The sequence below is a fragment of the Lissotriton helveticus genome, chromosome 3_1, assembly GCF_964261635.1.
Source record: "Lissotriton helveticus chromosome 3_1, aLisHel1.1, whole genome shotgun sequence".
Lineage (NCBI taxonomy): Eukaryota > Metazoa > Chordata > Amphibia > Caudata > Salamandridae > Lissotriton > Lissotriton helveticus.
In genome coordinates this window covers 185,079,282-185,100,674 of record NC_136061.1, presented here as the reverse complement: position 1 = coordinate 185,100,674, position 21,393 = coordinate 185,079,282, and the positions used below count along the sequence as shown (strand labels likewise).

Genomic DNA, 21,393 nt, shown 5'->3' with positions numbered 1-21,393 from the left:
TGGCAAAATCTTCCCCATATTCAACACCAATACCCATCATGAAAACAAACTCAATTTCGAGAAAGTGTCGCCAGCGGGTGAGAACTCCTGCAGACCAACCAGACAAATCAAATCCATTAATCAGAATAAAGGGCGAAGGTGCCAGGTCAGAAGCCAAAACAACCCCGTCCCCATCCATAGGGGACAACACCCAAATGGACACAAGATCGAACCAGCGACAACAAGCGCAAGAGCTGGGAAGAAAAACAAAAATGAAGCCAACACAAGCAGTCAAATATGGAGGTTGCGAGCATCAAGAGCTGTCATCAGTCCTGGAAATAAATTGCTGGGTTAAAAAACATTCCCACAAAAAGGCCCGTAACCTTGTTCCAAAAATTGTTCTTGAGCAACAAGCACCTACGATATTTGAAAGAATTGCATATGAAAATCACGAATTAGCAACAGCTCTCGAAATTAAAACTGTGACAACCCACATGCGAATCACCGTCCGGGACAAGTAACGCAAATGTGCGCTATTACGAAGGGAGCAAAGCACGGCCCAAACGAAGTTAATTAACATTGTCCCAACCGAAAAAAAAGCAAATACAACTGAGGCAGTACAGAAAGAGCAAGCACAACAATCGATCCATCTCGCTTGCGACAGTTCTCAACCTCACAACCCGCCAACTCGTAAAGTAGGCTCAACGCAAAAGGGGCCAAGCAATTATCCGGAGCCATTCGACCTAAAATTAACTTTTATCCCGGAATATCCAACAAGGGGGACGCAGGACATTCTGAATCGAGGCAATTTGTTAAAATTGTTCAAAGAAACGTCGGCTCTAAAAGAAATCACTACTCAGGACCTTCACTCCGTTGAATTTCAACAAAACGCAAATAACGCAGCCGTCGAAGAAACAGTAACAACTTGGGCCTCAAATGACCTGGTAGAAAGGATATATCTGGCAAGACCCCAGTTTGAATCATGGGGAATATCCTTAATGCGACACAGGCGTCCTAGGTACCCCCACCCCCTACAACTCAACACAGGTGACCAAAACAAGGGGCAAGGGAGTAGAGGTCAACATACCACTTGTCTACAAGGCGCCCGGGCCTCTACGCCGGAGCGGGCACACGAAAGTCATAAACCACGAACAACAGATCTCCATTACGCAGACAGAACAGATTGGTCGCGGATACCCAACGTCCTGTGCAACAAAACTACCTAACCCAGACCCAAACCCCTATGTAACGCGGCAGAATGATATGCTCCCCCAGAACCCAGCAAAGAAATCAAAAGTTTCAATTTGCTCGTGGAACGTGCATGGCTTTCGAGAAATGGCCCTGACCACGAAACTCAAGCCTTTTTCCTACGACAAGATATAATCTTGATCAAGGAATCATGGAAACTGCAATCGACTCCTATTTCAGGCTTCAAAGAACATCAAATATACGCAGAAAGCCTGTCCACTCATGGGCATCCCCGCGGTGGATTATCAACGTACGTAACCCATAAACATAACTGGGTTTCAGAGGAGATGGACGTAGGCCTGAAGTGTGCCCAAGTGATCAAAATCACCGAAGCCCCATCATCGGGGACTGAGCCATGGAAAATGTTAATATTCAACATCTACATCCACCCTGACAGAAAGGCACAAAAAGAAAAACCCGCATCCTTGCTGTCACTCATTAAGGCCATGCAAAGGAGCTATTCGCAATACCCACAGGTAATTTCGGGGGACTTTAACAACGCCCTAATTGATCAAAACAAGGCGAAGGTGAAGATGACTGGAAACAGTAGCGGAAAAAGACTAGTATCCAGACTAAACGAATATGGACTGTCCATCCTGAATGGTAACACAAAGGGGGACATACCGGCAGCCGCCACATATTTGAGCGGCAGGGCCTGTTCAACAATAGACTATTCAATAGTAAGTGAGGAGTTAATTTCCAGCGTTGACTCTTTTGGTATAGAACATCGAGCTGAAAGTGACCACTTCCCCCAAATAATAAATTTGAACATTGCACCAAGCACGGTGCCAACAACGACCTCCCTTTTACATCACGCAACAAAGTTTAACCTGAGGAAATTAAAATGGTGTGGAGATGGGTTGGGCAAAATCACAGACTCAGTTAAAGCCCATATGGCCAACTTGGGAACCCAAAAGGAGGAGGACCTTCTACCAAAGTGGGAGCAAATGATTAAGGTCCTGCAGCAAAACTTCCCAGCAAGGTCAGGGAGCCACAATAATTTTAACACCAAGAAGGAGCCTTGGTTCAACATGGAGCTAAGAGCCAAAAAGAGAAAGGTTGCTAAAGAAGTCCGAGCCCTCGCAAGCCAAAAAACACTGGGGTCCGTGGCAAACAAATCAAATCTGAGGGAAGCTAGGAGTACCTACAGGAAGGCCCTGAGGGCCGCAAAGTACCGATATAAAGAAATTATCTGGAACAAATTGTTAATCGCGGGAAAACATCCTAATAGCCGGGAGATCTGGGGCATAATAAATGACCTTAACCAAGGGGCAAAACTGCAACAAGAAGCAGGTGTAGGAGCAGAAACCTGGATCGGACACTTGCAAACCCTATATAGCAACACAGACTCAGGCCACTTCAAAGACTTAGGGGCAGCTAAGGATAACAAGGAGGAATCAAAGGGACTGAATAACAAGGAATACAGGGAACTAGAGCGGGAAGACCCTCAGAAGATGTCAACAGAGCTAGTTGACCTAACCACCAAAAACGAACTGAGGATGATAATTTTAAGATTAAAGTCAGAGGGTGCAGCAGGCCCAAATGGGCTGCCAAATGCGATTTTTAAGCACGACCCGGACTTGTGGGCAGAGACCCTAACGCCTCTGTTCAATCAAATATACAAACAAGCAGAGTTACCCGCCTCTTGGAAAGGCAGCATCATCCATCCCATTTTGAAGCATGGAGACCATCGCAATCCCTCGAATTTTAGAATAATATCCTTAATAGACGTAGAGGCCAAACTTTACGCCTCCTGTATCCTACTCGAACTACAAACTTGGATATTAGAAACCAAAATCATCCCAAAATTTCAAACAGGATTCAGGCAAGGAATGGGAACAACAACTAACCTAACTTGTCTGTCTATCCTAACGGATCAAGCAAAAGCTAAGGGCACCCGCTTGTACGCCTGTTTTATAGACATCAAGTCTGCCTTTGACCGGGTAAACAGAGAGCGTTTGTGGAGAAAATTAGAGAGCTGGGGGGTGCCATATCAACTCTTAAGAGCCATCAAAGCCCTATATTACCACACTTGGGTAAGAGTGAAACTGGGAAACGGAGGCAGTACAACCAGTAACATACAAACGCACCAAGGCCTAAAACAAGGCTGTGTATTAGCCCCCACCCTTTTCAACCTTTTTCTCTCCGATCTCCCAAGCGTGATCGCTTCAACAGATAGCCACCCTCCGTCTTTGGCCAACAACCCAATACACTACCTTCAATACGCCGACGATATCATACTGTTGAGCAAAACTCCAATCTGCCTACAAAGAGCTATTAACAAATTAACCTTGTATTTAGAACGGGAAAGCCTAGAACTTAACAAAGAAAAAACCAAAGTGGTCCGTCTAGTAGACCCACAAAAGTGAAAGTATAAATGGATGGCCCAAGGAACAACAGTCAAAGAACAAGAGTACTACAAGTACTTGGGAATTACAATCACCAAGGGAGCAAACTACAAGGATCACAAAATAGCACTAAAAGCGAAAGTACAATCTTTAATCTTTGCGTACCGTTCTCTTAAGGAAAAAATGGACTGTCCCAACTATAACCATCTGTTAAAAGTAATGGCTGCGCAGATTATGCCCACCCTATCCTACGGTTTAGTCACGTGGTGTGGGAAGGAGGTCGATCTTTTAAACGATTTACAGATCAAAATTTACAAATCTGTTTTCAATTTGCCAAAATCCGCCTCTGCCTCACAAGTCAGGCTCGAATTTGGTCTGCAAAATCAGAAGTTCCGGAGCATGAGCGGCTTCGTGAAATTCTGTTACAAACTTAGATCTGCAGACCCAGAGACACTGGACTGGCTAAGCTGGGAAGAAATTAAAAAACGGGGGGAAACCGAATCCTCGAACATCTGGGGAAAGTATCTGAAACTCAGTGTGGAAAAGTTGGAGCTGGAAGCAGTCTGGAAATCTGAGACAGACAAAGCAAGGCTAAGTAAATTAGCCATTTTGTCAGCAAAAAGGAAATCCTTCTTGGAGGACAAAGAGTTATTGGCAAAACGTCGGCTTGCCTGGACCATCATGAACTCCTTCACAACCCAACAACCACAAGCATAATTGGTATCCCACTTCAGTGGTCATCTAAAAAAGGCCTTTAGAGCCTACCGGATGGGGATGCATGTCTCAAAGGATTTACTACCGGTTTGGAAACTGTCTCACCAGACGAAACAATGTCGCCTCTGCGGTTACAAATCTGATACCCTCGTCCACCTTTTCTGTATATGTCCGGCCCTGATTAGTCAGAGACGACTCCTATTGAAACCCATATTTAACGCGCTAAATATCCGTTCCTTCAGACATGCAGTCACAAGCTGGCTTGGAGGCTCCTCCACAATCCTGGCATGCCGTGGAGCTAAATTCATGGCAGAAGCAAGAAAATGCCTAGAACTAACAGAACAGGAGGCCCAGCCAGCTGGCAGGACAACAGGCTGACCCTAATCCCTGGATTTTATATGCCCAGTCCCCAACAAAAAGAGAGACTGAGAGACACTAATTTCAGCATTTTAAATTTTGCACTGTTATTTTGTTATGCAAATTTTGTAACAATTTTAACTAATTATGCAAATAAAACTTTTTGACTTTGACTATAATGAAGGGAGCTTGAGGCCCCCCAAGAATGTCCACTGTCTAGCAGCAAATCAGGCTGTCCGAGGCAGAGAAGCTTTGGAAGACTTCTGCCTGTGACTAGGAGTCGGGGCCAGGGCCCGTCAGTCTCCCAGTATCACCCAGGGACTCCAAGTCCTCCTGAGTCTGGAGTACCACTGCCTGCTTGCTTGCCAAGATCAGTATGCCCTGTTAGGAAGAGGAGAGTGTAAGAGGGAGCGAGGTCCAATGGGGGATCCTGACAATTGGATGCCTGTATCCAGGCGTGAGGTGAAAGCTGCTGCTCCCATTGGGTCATTGTCTGTGTGCAGGTTTGAAGTTGGCGTCCCAGTATGTCAGGGCTGCAGTGAAGATTGCTGCTGTGCTGTGCCGATCGGGCCATAGCCCATTTACTGAGTGAGGTTGTGACCCCATATGCCAGGTGGGGCTAATGAAACCAGTCAAGGAGAGTGGTCTGGTCGAGACTGTGGTCTTGAGGAGGAGGTTGTTGCATTAATCCAAGCAGATCCAAGCCCAAACTGAGGGCCTTAACCAGGAATATTTTAACCCCCTCCCCCCCCAAGCAGTGGGGAGGGTCCTATGAAACTTACCAGCATCAAGGAGCCCCCAGACCCTGCCTCTGCTCAACTGCAAAACTGAGAAACTAGAGGACACCTGACATTGCCCCTCCAGAGCCTCATGTCCGCGTGCTGCCTATATCCTTGAAATGCTCGACCCACGCTACTAGTGAGAATCAAGTGCTGAAGGGGTACTTTACCCAGTTGCTTAGGATCGATAGTCGCTCTGGGCCCAGGACATCAGGAGTAATAGGCCTCAACCCTTACAGTTAGGCCCAGTAGCTCCTGCTTGCCATGTGGCCCTCTGAATAGGGTTCTGACAATGCTAAAGCTATTGCTCCACAAGAAGTCATGGTCTTTGGAGGAGTTTATTGTGTGGGGGTCTTGCAAGGTGGCACTAATTGCAGAAGTTGCAGTTTGCACCACCTTGTCATATAATGATGTAGAAGTTCAGACAAAGGAGCATGTGATTCATAGGTAGGACTATGGGAATGGGGAGATGTCAACTTAATTTATGGAGTAGTTGCAGAGCTTAATTTTGTGATTGGGGCAGAAGGCCATCTAGACTGTTGTCTAAACCAAGGTCTGAAAGCAATGTAAATGACAGGAGACTTTTTCTTTTTCAAGGTGTGGTTCGGGACTGAGTGGTGATTACATCTCGGAACAGGGATATCATTGGGTAGGCATAGACATCAGTCCTGCCATGTTAGGTAAGTGCATCCCATGGGCCCACGGAGGGATGAAGTACTTTGTATTTGCTTTAACCCTGTTAAAGGAAAGATGACTTTGGAAAAATCTCTGCCATTGACTTAATTCAAGGTATCACACCTAGGCTTATTTTACCTTGAAACTGTGATCTGAATTTTGCATGCTACGTGCGAGTGTGATGCTGACAGACTGGGAGATCCTAGGAATTGTTTTTAGTCACTTGTGTGCTAACCTTTATTTTCATTCAGGACAGGTTTTCATTTACCTACCGGAGCTTTGTTCATTTTTTATTGTGACTAGATAGTGTGCGTTGCATTACACCTACTACTGCTTGTATGTATGTGGCTGCTTGTTGGTGGGTTTGGAGTTATCCATGGCAGGTGGTGCTACCCTATTAGGGGCATGGTGCTTTACCTGTGGCACAATTCATTTACACTATTTTAGGTCTAAATGATAGTGTGGGCAATAGAAGTTTGGGTTATTAGGGCCTCCTCTGTAGATTTTATTCACTGAGGCAAATGTATCCCGTTGTTAGTGAATAACTGATGCTGTGGTGTGAGGTGTACACCTCAATTTTTAGATACTGCTGGATTTCATTCCTCAGTCCGTGACCTGTCTGATTTGTCTGCCTTGTACAGATGTTGCTGTGGATCGAGAGGTGGAAGGAGATGTCTTACTTGGAGACATGGGGCAAGGTATTCCCTTCCGGCCAGGCACGTTCGACGGGTGCATCAGGTAGGCTTAATTTCTTACGCGGATTTAGTTCCTTTCAGAGATGTTTGTTTATTGGCGTTCAACTGTAGGGTTACATAGCATGCAAAAGCCTCCAGAAAGACTATCTGAACTGAAAAGGGCTGTGTTGGGTATAGATTGGGCACTTAGCAGCTCCTCTAATCATGTTTTCCTATCTTGCCGCTTCCACCAGACTTTCTCGCTGTTGCTGAGCCTGCCCACTGCGGCCCCCAGCGCTCCTCCCACACTCCAAGCCCCTACTTAATGGGGGCCGTAGAGCGACAGCGCAGCAGACTCTGGCAACAGGTCTGCTGCTGGCGCACCAAAGGCAATCACATCTGCACAAAGTCCATGTCCAGCACCAGAAACCCTGGTCCAAGCACCTACTGCAGCTACACCGCCGACTTACTCCACCTGCTCAATCAACCCTTTACGCAGCCACAAATGCTGCTGCCGAGCCACACCTCAGTCCATGGTGGCCCCCCTTTGACTGCTCTAATTTCCACTACACCTGCCTCCACAAACCCACTCCCACTGCACACACACCCCGCCCCTCTCAGCAAGTCGGAAATCAAGACCCACACCTACACAGCACTATTCCTCCACCCTCACAACAACACTCACTTGCATGCATTCTCCTCAACACACGCTCACTCTGCAAGCAGTCCACTGAGATTTGGGACCACATCGACTCCCATGCACCAGACCTCCTCTTTCTCCATCCTTTATCAGCGCTGGGCATCACCCTAGCCATCCCTACTGGATACAGAATCCTGCACCAGGACTGACCCCATAAACCAGGAGGAGGAAGAGGACTTCCATCATCCACACAGATAACATCAAGTGCACCTCTTACACTGACCCAGAAGCCAATTTTATGGAACACATGCAGCTTCATACGGACAGTACAAACACTATTACAGACACCCTTACCTATTGGCCCCCAGGACCTCGCACCCACTTCAGCAACCTCCACACCCACCTCACTGCACTCCCTCACAATGGGCATCAAAGACTTGATACTTCAAAGCGATTTCAACTTTCAATTTGACGACCCTACGGACTCCAACTTCATGGACTTGCTCGAAAGTCTACAGAACATCGGCCTCACCCAACTCGTACAAGGCCCTTCCCACATCGCCGGACGCACCCTGGAGCCCATCTTCGCCTCCAGTGACAAGGTTAAAGTTAGCCACATCTCTCCACTACAATGGATAGATCTCTCCATTGTCCACTTGCACATAACAGGGCCACTAACCAGCCCAATGGAGTTTAGCAGTTCCCTAAGCCGCTGCTGGAAGAAAGCTACAGAAACGGAATGGCTCAACGCCCTCCAACTAAACTAACCAAAACTCACCAACGACCTTATCATCAACACAAACGACTTCAACAACTGGATCACCACCTGTGCCAACACCCTGGCTCCTCCGAAAAACACCAAACTCAAAAGATCCAACAAACAAGTTAGCTGGTACAACGCTGTCCACAGAGAATCTAAGAGAGTTTGTAAATGACTCAAAAAGAAATGGTGGACCACCTTAAGAAGAAACACCCACAAGGCCTCACTTAGACACTATTAACAAGTAAAGAGACCAAGAACAAGGACTGCAAGGAACATTTCCCCATAGTCCAGGAATTCACCAACCCAGCAGCCCAAACAATCACCCTTACACAAGAACTCTGCAACAACCTCACAAACTTCTTCCCGCGTCTTCCAAGACAAACTTCAAGCAATGCATGACCAGTGTGGTCAGTTAGATGAAAGAAAACGGACTCAAGCTCAACACCAACAAAACTGAAGTGCTGATCTTTGGGAATAAGAGCTCACCTTGGGACTCCACCTGGTAGCCTGCAAATATTAGACTCAAAACCCACCCCCAACAGATCATGCTAGGAAATTAGGCCTCAACCTAGACACCAACCTCACCATGAAGTCCCAGGTCAAAGCCATCATCTGCTTATGCTTTCACATCCTCTGCTTCCTACGTAAAAGCTTCAAGTGACCCCCACTGGACACCAGACCTACCATCACGCAGGCCCTACTTAACAAGCAGGCATCCCACCCATGGTCTTCAAACCATCCAAAACGCCGCCACTAGTCTCGTCCTCGACCTTCCGCGCCGAACCCACACCACTCCTCATAGTGTTGCCATGGCTTCACATCCAGAAGTACTGCTAGTTCAAACTTCTCACTCACATTCAAGTCACTACACAACACGGAACCCGCATACCTCAATCACCGGCTTCACTTCCACCAACCTTCCACACAACATCGCTCAGCATCACTCTCACTCACACACTCTGAATCCACAGAAGCAGAATAGGAGGTCGATCATTCTCCTACCAAGTGGCCAAATCCTAGCACTTTCTCCCCACCCCTACTACCCTCTCCCCCATGCATGAGGGCCTACTCCTCACTGCTTGAATTCTGCAGGAAGCTGAAGGCCTGGCTATTCAATTAGCCTTCTGGCGGGACTATCGAGACTGCCTCTATTCAGGCCCAGCCTCACCACACACCTACACTCACATCCTCAGTGCCTGGATACTTACAGGTGACCAGCAGTGCTCTGCAAATCCACCTTGCTTTATAGTACATTGTTGGATCAAGATGGTAAATACATTTGTGGGCTCTGTATGTCCTAGCGTGTATTGCACCAGTCCTGCAAATTCTGGTACTTACAATAATTGTTGGTACTTCCTAACATAATTTATAGTACTTTCTGCATCCTTATTTGGCAGCATTTCAGCTCTTCAGTGGCTTTGCAATGCAGACAAAAAGACACACAGCCCCCCAAGGCGACTTTATTGCTTCTTCTCATCCCTCTATTCTGCACTGGTAGGTGACATTTGAGAAAATTGAAATGGCCATACCTTTGCTATCCTTGGCTGTTTGTAACTTTTTCCATTTGTTCTTTTCTAGAGTAGAGGATCTCGAGCCGTGTTGCAGCTTTACCCAGAGAACTCAGAACAGGTTGGCTCTCAAATTGTGCCTTGAACACATTCAGAGTTTATGTGTGAATTGGACATGGTGCGTCTGGCCGATTTGTTGGCATTTTGCATGCTTACTACCAGGTAGTGGGTGACTGATCTGCCATTGTTTTTTTTTTAACTGAATGATTTTGCTTGATTGCTGTGTTAGTAGTTGGAGTTCCCAAAACTATGCAATGGGCAGCTAATAAAACCAATGGACTTTCTAGCAGTCTAAATTTGGTTGGTTGGTTGATCTGTTAGCTATTTAGTGTGTTGATGATAATAATAATCCACATTTGTAAAGCGCGAACAATTTCCCGTAAGGGTCTCTAGACGCTGGGGGCCGTCAGGAAGATTAAGCAAGCTATTGCCCAGAGTCACATGGTGCTGGGCTAATCTGCCGCCGGCACCAGGGATCGAACCGTGACCCCCGATTCTGGAGTCAGTCGCCCTGGCCGCGGTGCTATACCTCTTCCCTGATGATTTATCTGTTAGAACGTTGATGCATTTGGAGCTCGGCATTGATTTGCTGAGGAATCTTTTAGTATTTAGTGCCTGTAGAGATGGTGGTAGTGGGTAGTGGTTTGTAGGAAATTGATTTGTTACCATTTAATGTCTTGTGATTGATCTATTAGTGTGGCGTATATCTCAAACCGATCACTGGGTATTTTGTCAGGGTGGTTGACAGTTTTCAGGCTCTAGACCAAGCAGTGGGTAGTTAATGTATCTGCTTGCAATTGCTGGCTACGGAGCCAGTCAGAAGGTGGGATCAAGTGTGTGTTAGTTATAATTAGGGCTCCTAGTTTTATGTGTTTTAAAACAGTTCGTCTGTGTTTATTCATATTTATTTTTTGGTCCACTTATTGGTATTTATCCATATGTATTTTATGTTTTTAGAATAAATGGAGTCGTAAAATGTTATATTTCCACATTCATTTAACTCTTAGATGTGCACTCATACTTGAAAGCCTGTCGCTTTTTAGCAAATTAAACAGCCACATATAACATACAACTACACCAATAGGTGCATAGTAGGTTAATACTACAAATATATGTTAACTTATGCCTGTATTTGAGGAAATCTGATCTTATTGTACACCTCCATGTCTATCTATCTGATCAATTTTTTTGCCTGGAATTCACAAAAGCGGTACAAAAGGGGGTGGTTATGGACGAAGCATCTGAACCAATCAAACACTCACACCCAGTCAAAAGATCTGGGTTTGATCCATCACCGTTCTTTAGCCCACTCTGCCACCCCAGTTCAGACATGGCTATATGCAAATCAGTCTGACCCTGTGCCTCATGGGAACAGTCCAGCCCGAACTGCCAAGCCATGCCTTCCCTGGACCGTAAACAAGCTTCCGAGGACCGGTTTCTGGCATTACAGCCGTCTTTAAGCCCGGCTTGCTTGAATCCAGTGGCAAAGTGAGCAAGGGACTCATGTCTGAGCATACCCTGCCACACTTATGGCGGCCAAAAGCGGTACAAAAGGGGGTGGTGATGGATGGAGCATCTGAACCAATCAAACACTCACACCCAGTCAAAAGATCTGGGTTTGATCCATTACCGTTCTTTAGCCCACTCTGCCACCCCAGTTCAGACATGGCTATATGCAAATCAGTCTGACCCTGTGCCTCATGGGAACAGTCCAGCCCGAACTGCCAAGCCATGCCTTCCCTGGACCGGAAACAAGCTTCCGAGGACCGGTTTCTGGCATTACAGCCGTCTTCAGCCCTGCTTGCTTGAATCCAGTGACAAAGTGAGCAAGGGACTCACATCTGAGCATACCCTGCCACACTTACGGCGGCCAAAAGCGGTACAAAAGGGGGTGGCGATGGACGGAGCACCTGAACCAATCAAACACTCACACCCAGTCAAAAGATCTGGGTTTGATCCATCACCATTCTTTAGCCTACTCTGCCTCCCCAGTTCAAAGAGAGTCTTTCACAAAAAGCTATATTTTCAGTATTTTTCTGCTTTTAAAAATAAATACAGACCAGAAACACATTGTTTTCTGTCTATATTTATCTGTAAAAATCAGTTACAACTGAAAACTGGGAGCCTTAGTTATAATTCTTCATGTTTCACATTACTGCTTCACCCCTTTCTCTCTTTCAGCTTGAGCTGATAACTGCACAAGCCATGAAGGCAGGCTTTACTGGAGGGATGGTTGTAGATTACCCAAATAGCGCCAAAGCCAAAAAGTGAGTATAATCTCCCGAAAAGTAAGTTGTTCGGTCCTGAATGGCTTAACTGACCTTTGCCTTCACCTGCTTTTCCTTGATACTATGTTGCTGTAAGCGGTTTTATGGTGTTATTGGTAATCTGTAACTATGCATCTCCTTTTGTAATTTTTTTCTTAAGCATATGATCTGTTTGTCATCGCGGCATCTCCTCTCACTCTACAGCGCGCTTCCATTCGCTAAGAGCCCTAACTCTGTGAATAGTCTTTGTCTTCTCACTGATCTCTCTTCACATCTCCTCGATCCTATGATCATTGTTCCTTCTGAATCAGTACATGCCCATCTACAGATGCCTGTGTTTCTATTTGCTGCTACACCCCGGAAAATCTTTGCCGTGGTCGCCACCTACAGATTCTTTCTTTCCCCCTGTGGAGTCAGGAGGCAAAGCTGTGTTCTCTGGAGTGGAAGAGGACACAAGTTTTTCTTTGAAAATTCAAAAGACACTGAAGGTCAGAGGATTATTTAAACAGATTACCAACGAACATCAAAGGTGGAGCATTCAGACACAGAAAAAACAAACCACATCAAAGTTTTTCGAGAAAAGTGACTTTACCATTTACATTGGGGAATGGTAAAGGGATATAGAGATAACAAATTTGCGCAGAAGGACAACCACAATGTGTGCAACCTTTGCTTCCCAAGAGATCACAAAGAGAAATGGTGCACCACGTTTCCCAAGTTCATGCTGAAGACCCTCAAAGCAAGAGAGAAGCAAAGGTGGACACACTACATACACCATGGCACAGTCTCAGCGCCAGCAAGGGTAACTCAAACAGTTGGGGTTGTCGACGACCATGAAACCCACAAGGGCAAAGACATGGCATAAGGGGATGGCTCTGACGACAAAGAATTTGTTGACGCTGAGAATTAAAGAACACAGAAAAGGATGCCGCTCCAAGAGACACTAGGTAACAATAAGGGTGCACCACAGCTGAGCTGAACTCTTTGGACTTGAGCAAGCTAGATTATCCTTAATGCCAAAAACTTTGGCGGAACCAGCTTCAACATTAAAAGGTGATCAAGAGCACCGGAAGGATAATGGAAGCACAACATGACAGGAAGGCTTCGGCACAGAAAAGAAAGCCTGAGATTGCTGATGTTGACCAAAAGCCTCTTGACCAGGAAAGAAAGAAGCAGTATCTCTAAACCAAAATGGAGAACCTGAGGAAAAGAAAGACTGAGTTTGACAGATTTATGAAGTCTTACTGAATCCCTCTGAGGCCATCGAAGGAAGAGGTCAGTAGGCAGGGCCTTACTCAGTTAGAACTTCCTGCTACACCAGAACTGCAGAGGTTGAGAAAGAATGTTTTGAGTACAAAGAAGATGAGACACAGGGAGGCTTAGTAGAGCAAGAACCTTCAGATGGAGAAGAAACAACAGAAGACTGGTGGGAACTTTACACCAACTAACCTGAAGAGGAGGGTTGACTTCTACCCACCCAGACCTTCAACCCCTGATATAGCAGTCCAGATTGCCCTAATAAAGAGGCCAGCTGACCTTGTTGTGTCCACCTCGAAGAGTATTCTGTCATGTTTCCTGCTGGAATCATTCACTAGCTGAAAAAGGGAACCAATTCCTACCCAAACTGTCTTGTACTAGGGTCAGAAGGCCTACATGGAATCATCTCCAGCAAAGGCCGGCACCCCAAGGGTAGTAAAGAAATACAGGCACTCTACCCGAGACCGATCTTAAATCAAGGGCATAGTGGTTACGGATTCCCTGATGGTCATAATGGCACGGAAGAGGGCAGCTACAGTGACTGCCACGGTGTCCCTCCTGATGAGTGTAGCAAGCAAGTGGGCATGAAGTGATGCCACCGAGTGGGCCACCAAGTGTATTGTCGCTGTGGCAGTAAGGATCCCATTTAGAACATACCTTTTGAGGCAGACCCAGAGAAAAAGAAACTGTCCCGAGAGGATTGGGAACTTACAGCAAATTACATTGCATTGCAGCAGCACTCTTCCAACCCAAGTGACCAGTAGGAGAAAGATTGGAAGGCAGATGGATATTAAACCTAATCCAGCATGGTTTCAAACAATTATAAACAGACCCCCAACAATAGAAACATGACTAAAGATATGCAGCAAAGAAAACTGTGCCTATGACAAGAAGTCAACAACTTCTTAATCAATAGAGAAATATAGCAAGTACCTCCTAAGGAAAAGAACCAAGGAGTTTATTTGGTTTGTTTCCTTGCACTAAAGCCAAACGAGACACTCGGGGCCCCTATTAAGTCTTAAGGCACTGAACAGAATTATAAAGGTACAAAAAGTTCCAGATGATGACAATGTGTCCAGTCCTCCCACTATTCCAGAAAGGAGACTGTGTCTATTATCAGTTCAGTTCACAAACTTTATTCGAATAAACAATGTATCCAAAAAAGTGCGACAGTAATTAAAAATAACAATAAGAATTAACAGTATGTAGTAGCAGAGATTACAGTTGTATGGAGAGAGTAGCATGAAAATGTTTAGATGGCAAGTTAAAACAATACAGTCATCATAAATAAATCACTAATGCATAAAACCAATCTATTCAATAATTAGAAATTGTCTATGCATAATTAAAAACTCAGTCCATGAACATTGACTTACGCGCCCTAATGGCAATCCTCAGGAATGTACTTAAGCGAAAAACCAACTCTTCATCTTCCAGGGCAAGCATGCTTGAATAGGCACTAGCCATACAAATAAGCCTGCTCTTAATGAAGAACGGGAAAAGAAGCCACTGCTATATTTCATGTAAAATTTGCAGAAAAACAAAAAGTGCTGGGTTGATTGACCACTCACCCCATCACACGGGCAGGGTAGTGAGTCAAGTTTAGGATGATAGCCCAATGGAAAACACAGTGCAAATGTCACTATCCCAGCCCTCAGGCGAAATAAAAGGCTCCTTTCCCATCGACTCATAGGCAGGGTGAGATCATTCGGAAGGGGGTAGCAATGGCGTTCATAAGCCATATACCTGGAAACAGAGGATTTCTTTGACTCCAGCGCAGCTCTTGCAGTGTTATATGACAAAGTGCACTTCTAAGTTCTTTTTTTATTTACATTCCAGGCTTCACTGGGGTTTAAGAAAATGGAACCCTTGTTGACCCTACATAAGCTCTGGTACACTCCGGATAGCCATGGAATGGCCATCCCCTTCTCACACTTCAAACAATCTGTTATGATACCTTGTGTTAGGGTAGCTGCCTGGTTCTTCCACACTGAAAGCCAAAAAAGAGCAGGGCGTGCATGTATAAAGTCAGATATGTAATTTAAGTTCAGTTCTTTGTGGCAAATGTATCGTGAGGTCGAGATTGGGACACTCAACAACTTCCTGCAAAACCGTTTTCTTCCAGCTAAATGCAGGAACTGTCTGCGGTGCCCCAAATCTCCGCTCCATACGTAGCCACAGGGACACACTGTAATTAAAATTGTTTTAAAATAGCTAGGATAGCGCCTGTAATCTTTGGGCAGGGGAAACTAAAAATGGAGTTAATAGTCTTTGAGAACTTGCTCATGGAGTGAGTCAAATGCTCAGTCCAGTAGCCGTTCTCAGCAAAGACAACTCCTAAGTAGGGGAATTTACAGATGCTTACCAATTTTTGGTTGCCAACAACAATAGAACCGAGCTGACGCTTTCTGGGGCCGCGGGACATTAAAAATGATTTTTTAAATTTACACACAGACATCCAAGCTATTCATATAATTCACAAAAGACTGTACTAGGATACGCAGAGAATTTGGGGTGCGGCCTATAAGGACCACATCATCTGCATAAAGTAGTACAGGGAGGGGTTTCCCGTGGATCATGGGAACATCTTGGGTCACGGGTACCAGTGACTTATTCAAACCATTTATGTAAATAATAAAGAGAAGGGGGGCCAGGACACATCCCTGTCTGACCCCCCCTTCCAACCCTAATGGTTCCCGATACCTCGCCACCGCTACCTATCCTCACCTGTGCCTGGAGGTCTTTGTGAAGATGTGCCAGAAAATGAACCAATGGCTCATCCAGCCCATAAGCCAGTAGGATAGCCCACAGCTTTGACCTATTCACAAGGTCAAAAGCTGATGATAGGTCCATAAAGGCCATGTAAATAGGGGAGTTCCGGGCAATGGTGTACTTTCCGATTACAAGGGTTAGATTAAGGCATTGTTCAGTAGTACCAACCTTGCTACGGAATCCTAGCTGGCAGGGCTCTAAAATGTTACATGCCTCAGACCATTCCAGGATCTTATTGTATAAGACCCTGACTAAAATTTTGAGGGTATTGTCTATCAGTGAGATCGGCCTGTAATTACTGGGCTGTGACCGAACCCCCTTTTAAAATATTGGGACAATAATGCTCTTAGCCCAAGTGCTAGGTAGCGGGCGTGCTTTAAATTAAGGAAGACATTCAAAAGGAGTGGAGTCAAGAAATCTGGGTTCCATTTTATCAGATCTATTGGTAGCCCATCTAGGCTCCGGGGCCTTATTGCCAATACTTTGATGAATAGCTGTTTCAACTTCTAGCAAAGTTACCTGGATACCTGTGAATGGCCCAAATTTGGGCTGGGCTGTGGCCGTTGGAGGGGTGGCGTAAATATTGGAAAAATGATTTTCCCAGGATTCACTTGATATAGTGCAGCTAATGAACAGTAGCTGTTCAGTGGATCGAAGGGCCCTTACAGCAGACCAAAACATTTTGCCCTTTTTATTGGTAGCTGCCAGGGACAATGTTTCCCAGCGATCGTTTAGGAGAACTCCCTTCCTGTTGTTAACCGCTGCATTATATTCCTGCCTCGCCGATTTCACATCTGAAGCACATCTAGGTGTGGCAGATAGGACCCTATGTAGCTTCCTATTCGCCAGTGAACATTTATCATCGAACTATCTAGGGCCCTGCTTCCTTAAAGAAGCGGACTTCGACAGTAAGCTTTTGATAACCATACAAAGTGCAGAGAAATCATTCACTACCTCTACCTCTAGGTGCGGAGTTTTAAATGACAGACATGAGTTAATGAGGGGTAGGTTATCCTTCACCAATAACCTGAACAAGTCATCGCTATCCACGCCCCTCCATATTAGTCTTAAGTTGTTAGTGGATGGCGTTAAGTCTTTAGCCCCACATTCAATTGGAAACGCGGATCGAGGTGCCAATTTAAGTATTAGTTTGATGGGGTTGTGGTCTCCGTGGTGATAACCTCTACGGCCATAAAATAATCCATAAGTCCTGAAGAGATAAAAACGTAATCTATTGTAGAGGAATGACTCCTACCTCTAAATGTCGGGAGTTGATCATTAATGGCGTGTGCTGGGCTCAAGTGGTCCATTACATTAACCAACTCATATATACTTGAGAACACCAACTCATATATACTTGAGAACACGGCCAGCTCAACGCCCCTACGAGAGAAGGAACCTCGGTTAATGACATATATCATTAAGCTTTGCGTTAAAATCTCCCCCTAAGATAATCCCGGTAGTGTCGCCCGAGTGTTGGTGGCAATCTAAATTAGAAATAAAATCAAAAAGTGCAATAAAATTCCTCTTAGGAATAGATTGGAAATCATTATTATAAAAGTTTACCAAATAAAAAGAAACTCTTCTCTTGTATAAAACAACTTGGTAATTAGGACTATTAGTTGGGAGAACCTTGAAACTTCCTCCAGCTGCTACATTAAGTCCAATAAAAAGTCCCCCCGAGGGGCGGCTCTGGTTTGTGATGGGATGCTGTAACACTAATGCAATGAAACCCCTCACTGTGCAAATCATTAGTGGCCCAAGTCTCCTGGAACATGAGTGTGTCCTGATCCTTAACTAAACGCAGCCAATCCAGATCCCCAAGCTTAGACTGCAGCCCTGCTACATTCCAACTTAGAATGTTCAAATCTGCTTGGATGTCGCTGTTGATTCGGGCTGGCATGTCATTCGCATTGTGGGATAATACCATAATGCCAGGAGGGACCGTCCTGATTCCCAGAGCCTTATCAACAGCATTATAAGTTATTGGTATGGTAGCAGGAGGGACCGCCCGGTAAGGCCGACAGGGCGATTGGTCTGCCATTGGCAGTGATTGTCAATCCTGTGCATCTAGGCTGGAGAGTACGTTGAACCTATTGGTCAACAGAGGGGTCCATTAATGTCCATAAGAGGTTTTACGGGTGGCTTGTAAAAATAGCCTAGGGGGAGCACGTTAATGCTAGTGTTTTGTGTGGAGTGATGCTCAAAGATATTCAATAAGCGGTGGGCCATGTGGGGTCTGCGGAAATTCAATACAATGCAGTCACCATTTATATGCTTTGCGGATTGACCAACCCACGCTACTCTCCTGCCCATAAAAATATCTTTCTTATTAGAGGGGTGAAAGCCCTTATGTTTACAGAGCCAATCTACAGATTTGTTGTGCAAGTCAACCCAAGACTCCCTTTGACCCTCCACTAAATTAGAAACCCCAGCCAACACCAGCACATAGGGGCAGGAGGTAAATTTAATACATCTGTATTTGGCCTCACATGAGCTTCCCTAAGGTTGCTAGCAGTATCCTCCCTAGTTATTTGATCTCTGGTCCCTAACTGAATGCAGCTGCGTCTACCTGGGGCCAGATTTGAATTGACTACACTGGGTTGGGGGGTAAGCTTACTTTCCCCCTGCTCGTTAATGAATTGTAGTGCTGGAAGTACATTTGTTACTACAATTTGTAACATCTTTGTTCCGAGCAGAGCCCGATTGGAGATCATGCCCGTGTATGTCTATTATAAACCTCAAAGATTCCTCCCTGCACAAACCAATAAACAGTGGACGCAGAATTTCATTGTGGTTCGTCATGGGCAAGGTACTTTATCGTTATCGGTCCTTCCCTTTGGTCTTAAGTCGTCTTCAAGGGTTATCAAAAAGTGTCTTGCAGTATTGGCAGCACATCTAGGGAGGAGAGTGTACGCGTTTACCCATATTTAGACAATTAGATGGTAACAATGAAATAATTCAAACAATGCAGGACAACATACATACTATGATAAGGACACAGTACAAGCTAGCATCTTGCCTGAAATTACAAATCCATGCCTAAACTCAGTGAGAAAAGGCATTCCAAGGGGCAACAATAAACACGGTGAAAGGCAAGGCCTTTCATGTAGCAAGTCCAGGCACTGACCGAGCAAGCGCACCTATACCAGAAGGGACAATGTCTCACAGTGAGAACTGTGGGCAAATATCATTGGCTTGATGGCATTCTGTATATCCTTAATACCCCATGCAAGACTTCACATGAGGACACTCGAAGTGGCAACACCAAAAATGGTCACAAGCTACCAGAAGTGGGTTAGGATCTAGTGGTCATCTCAGACAGAGTGCACAAGGAGATGCAATGGTTAAAAACAGACGCTACAGTGGGCGGACTGTTCAAACTCCCAACTCCATCTGTAACCATTACAACAGACGCATCCCACGCACTGTGGGAATCACAAATGGGAAAGATGAACATCCGGGGCCTATCAATCCCAGAAGAACCAGTGAAAGATATAAATCTGTTGGAACTTAAGACTGTCTTCTAGACCCTCGAGGCATTCTAGGTACATATGGTGTGAAGAGCGATCCAAATTCAAACAAACAACATGAATACTATGTTCTACCTCAACAAGTGAGGGGGAACATGTGCTATCCAAACTTTCACAGAACATATGGAAGGGGACTTTACAAAGAGGTATAATGCTTGTATCTATATAGTTACTGTGGGGTTACAAATGACAGAAGCAGATAGGCAAACACTTCACATGAGTGGGAGCTAAAGAAAAAGGTGGTGGAAGGTATCTTTTAGAAGTAGTGCACACGACTCAGACTTTTTTGCCCAAGAAAATGCAAAATGCCAAAGCTTTGCATCCAAGTATCGGCCCCACCGGTCGATGGGGAATTCCCTGCTGATAGAAGGGTCAGGAAAATGTGCCTATGCTTTTCCTCCAATTCCTTGGATACCACTGGTGATACAGAAATGCAACCAGGCAAATGTTGCACTAATTCTAATGGCATTCCAGTGGGCCATGGTTTTCAGACCTACTTAAAATGGCATAGGACACGGGCTACCGGACACACTGACGATACAGAAAGATCAGGTATACCATCTGTAACCAGCTATTCTAAGCCTAGCCCCCGTTTCTTGAGAGCCTAGAATTTGGTCACATAGGCATAACTGCAAATGCCAGAAGGACAACCACAAGGAAGTGTTCAAATGGAGCCGATGCATATACTTATGTAATAGGAAAGGCCTTTGTAAGGGCTGCACAAAAGACATTACAATAGTTGCCGGACACATCTACTAGACAAGAATACATCATGAATTAATCACTCCAGTTACATTTGTCAGCCATAGTGGCATATGCAAGGGGAGTAATAGGGAAAATGTCCTTTACCACACCAGTTATTAAATGATTCACAGAGGGAGCAAAAAGACTAGCACCCCAAGGGCAGTGCCAACACCTATGTGCAATCTCAACCTGGTGCTGACACAACTGATGAATAAACCTTTTGAACCCATTTCTACTGTGTAACTCCGATATATAACGCTAATGACAACCTAACTAATTGTTTCCACATCTTTAAGGAACTTCAGGCCAATACACCACCGTAATCTTATCTGCTAATACACAAGAGCAGGTTAGTGATAAGAACAAACCCAGTTTATCCCAAAAGTGGTGTCACATTTTCATGTTAACTAAGCCATACAATTACCTGCAGCTTTAAAACACAGGCAAAGAGAGCCCTATGCACACTGGATGTTAGAAGGGCAATTATGTATTATTTACAATAGACAAACCCAATCTGGAAGGAGAAACAGTTTTTATCTCCTTTACACAAGTAAGCAAAGACTCATTAATCACCAAAGGTCCTATTGTAATATGGATAGTCTAGACAATTCAGATATGTCCCGAAACAGCAGCCGTGGCATAGGGAGGAAAGCCAAGTGCACACTTGACCAGGTACAAGGGAGCAAAACTTATTACAAAATCCCAGTCACCAAAGGGAAAAGATTGTAGCTACAAAATCAGTGCACAGAACGTGAGTCCAGGAAATAGTCACTCCATAAAAGAAAATTATTACCTTTTAGGAGTAGTTTTGCAGCTTGTATAATTTTTTTGAATTCACGTGAGACCTTCTTGGGGTACATTTGTTAGGAGGGAACATAAGCTTGGTGTAAGGAGGAAGTCCAACAAAGTTGCAAAAGTTGGGGGGGGAAACTTGAAGATGGTGGCTATGTTGAGGCATTTTTGAGGCATACATCTTGCATCATTCATGGAGGAAAAAGGGTCTAAATGGTTGGTGACTTGATCGCTCCCACTACAACAAAATACAAAAGAGAGAAAAGAAACTAAAAATAACCAT

The 21,393-nt window shown here is 45.0% G+C and overlaps 1 protein-coding gene across 1 annotated transcript in view; it reads left to right on the top strand.

The window, feature by feature from the left end:
• BUD23 (BUD23 rRNA methyltransferase and ribosome maturation factor) overlaps positions 1-21,393 on the top strand; it is a 153,689-nt gene that overhangs the window by 82,445 nt on the left and 49,851 nt on the right. The window contains exons 4-8 of the mRNA XM_078679569.1: positions 6,023-6,105; positions 6,742-6,838; positions 9,575-9,671; positions 9,756-9,806; positions 11,927-12,012. Of these exons, the coding sequence (XP_078535695.1) occupies positions 6,023-6,105; positions 6,742-6,838; positions 9,575-9,671; positions 9,756-9,806; positions 11,927-12,012 (414 nt within the window). The remainder of the gene's footprint in view (positions 1-6,022; positions 6,106-6,741; positions 6,839-9,574; positions 9,672-9,755; positions 9,807-11,926; positions 12,013-21,393) is intronic.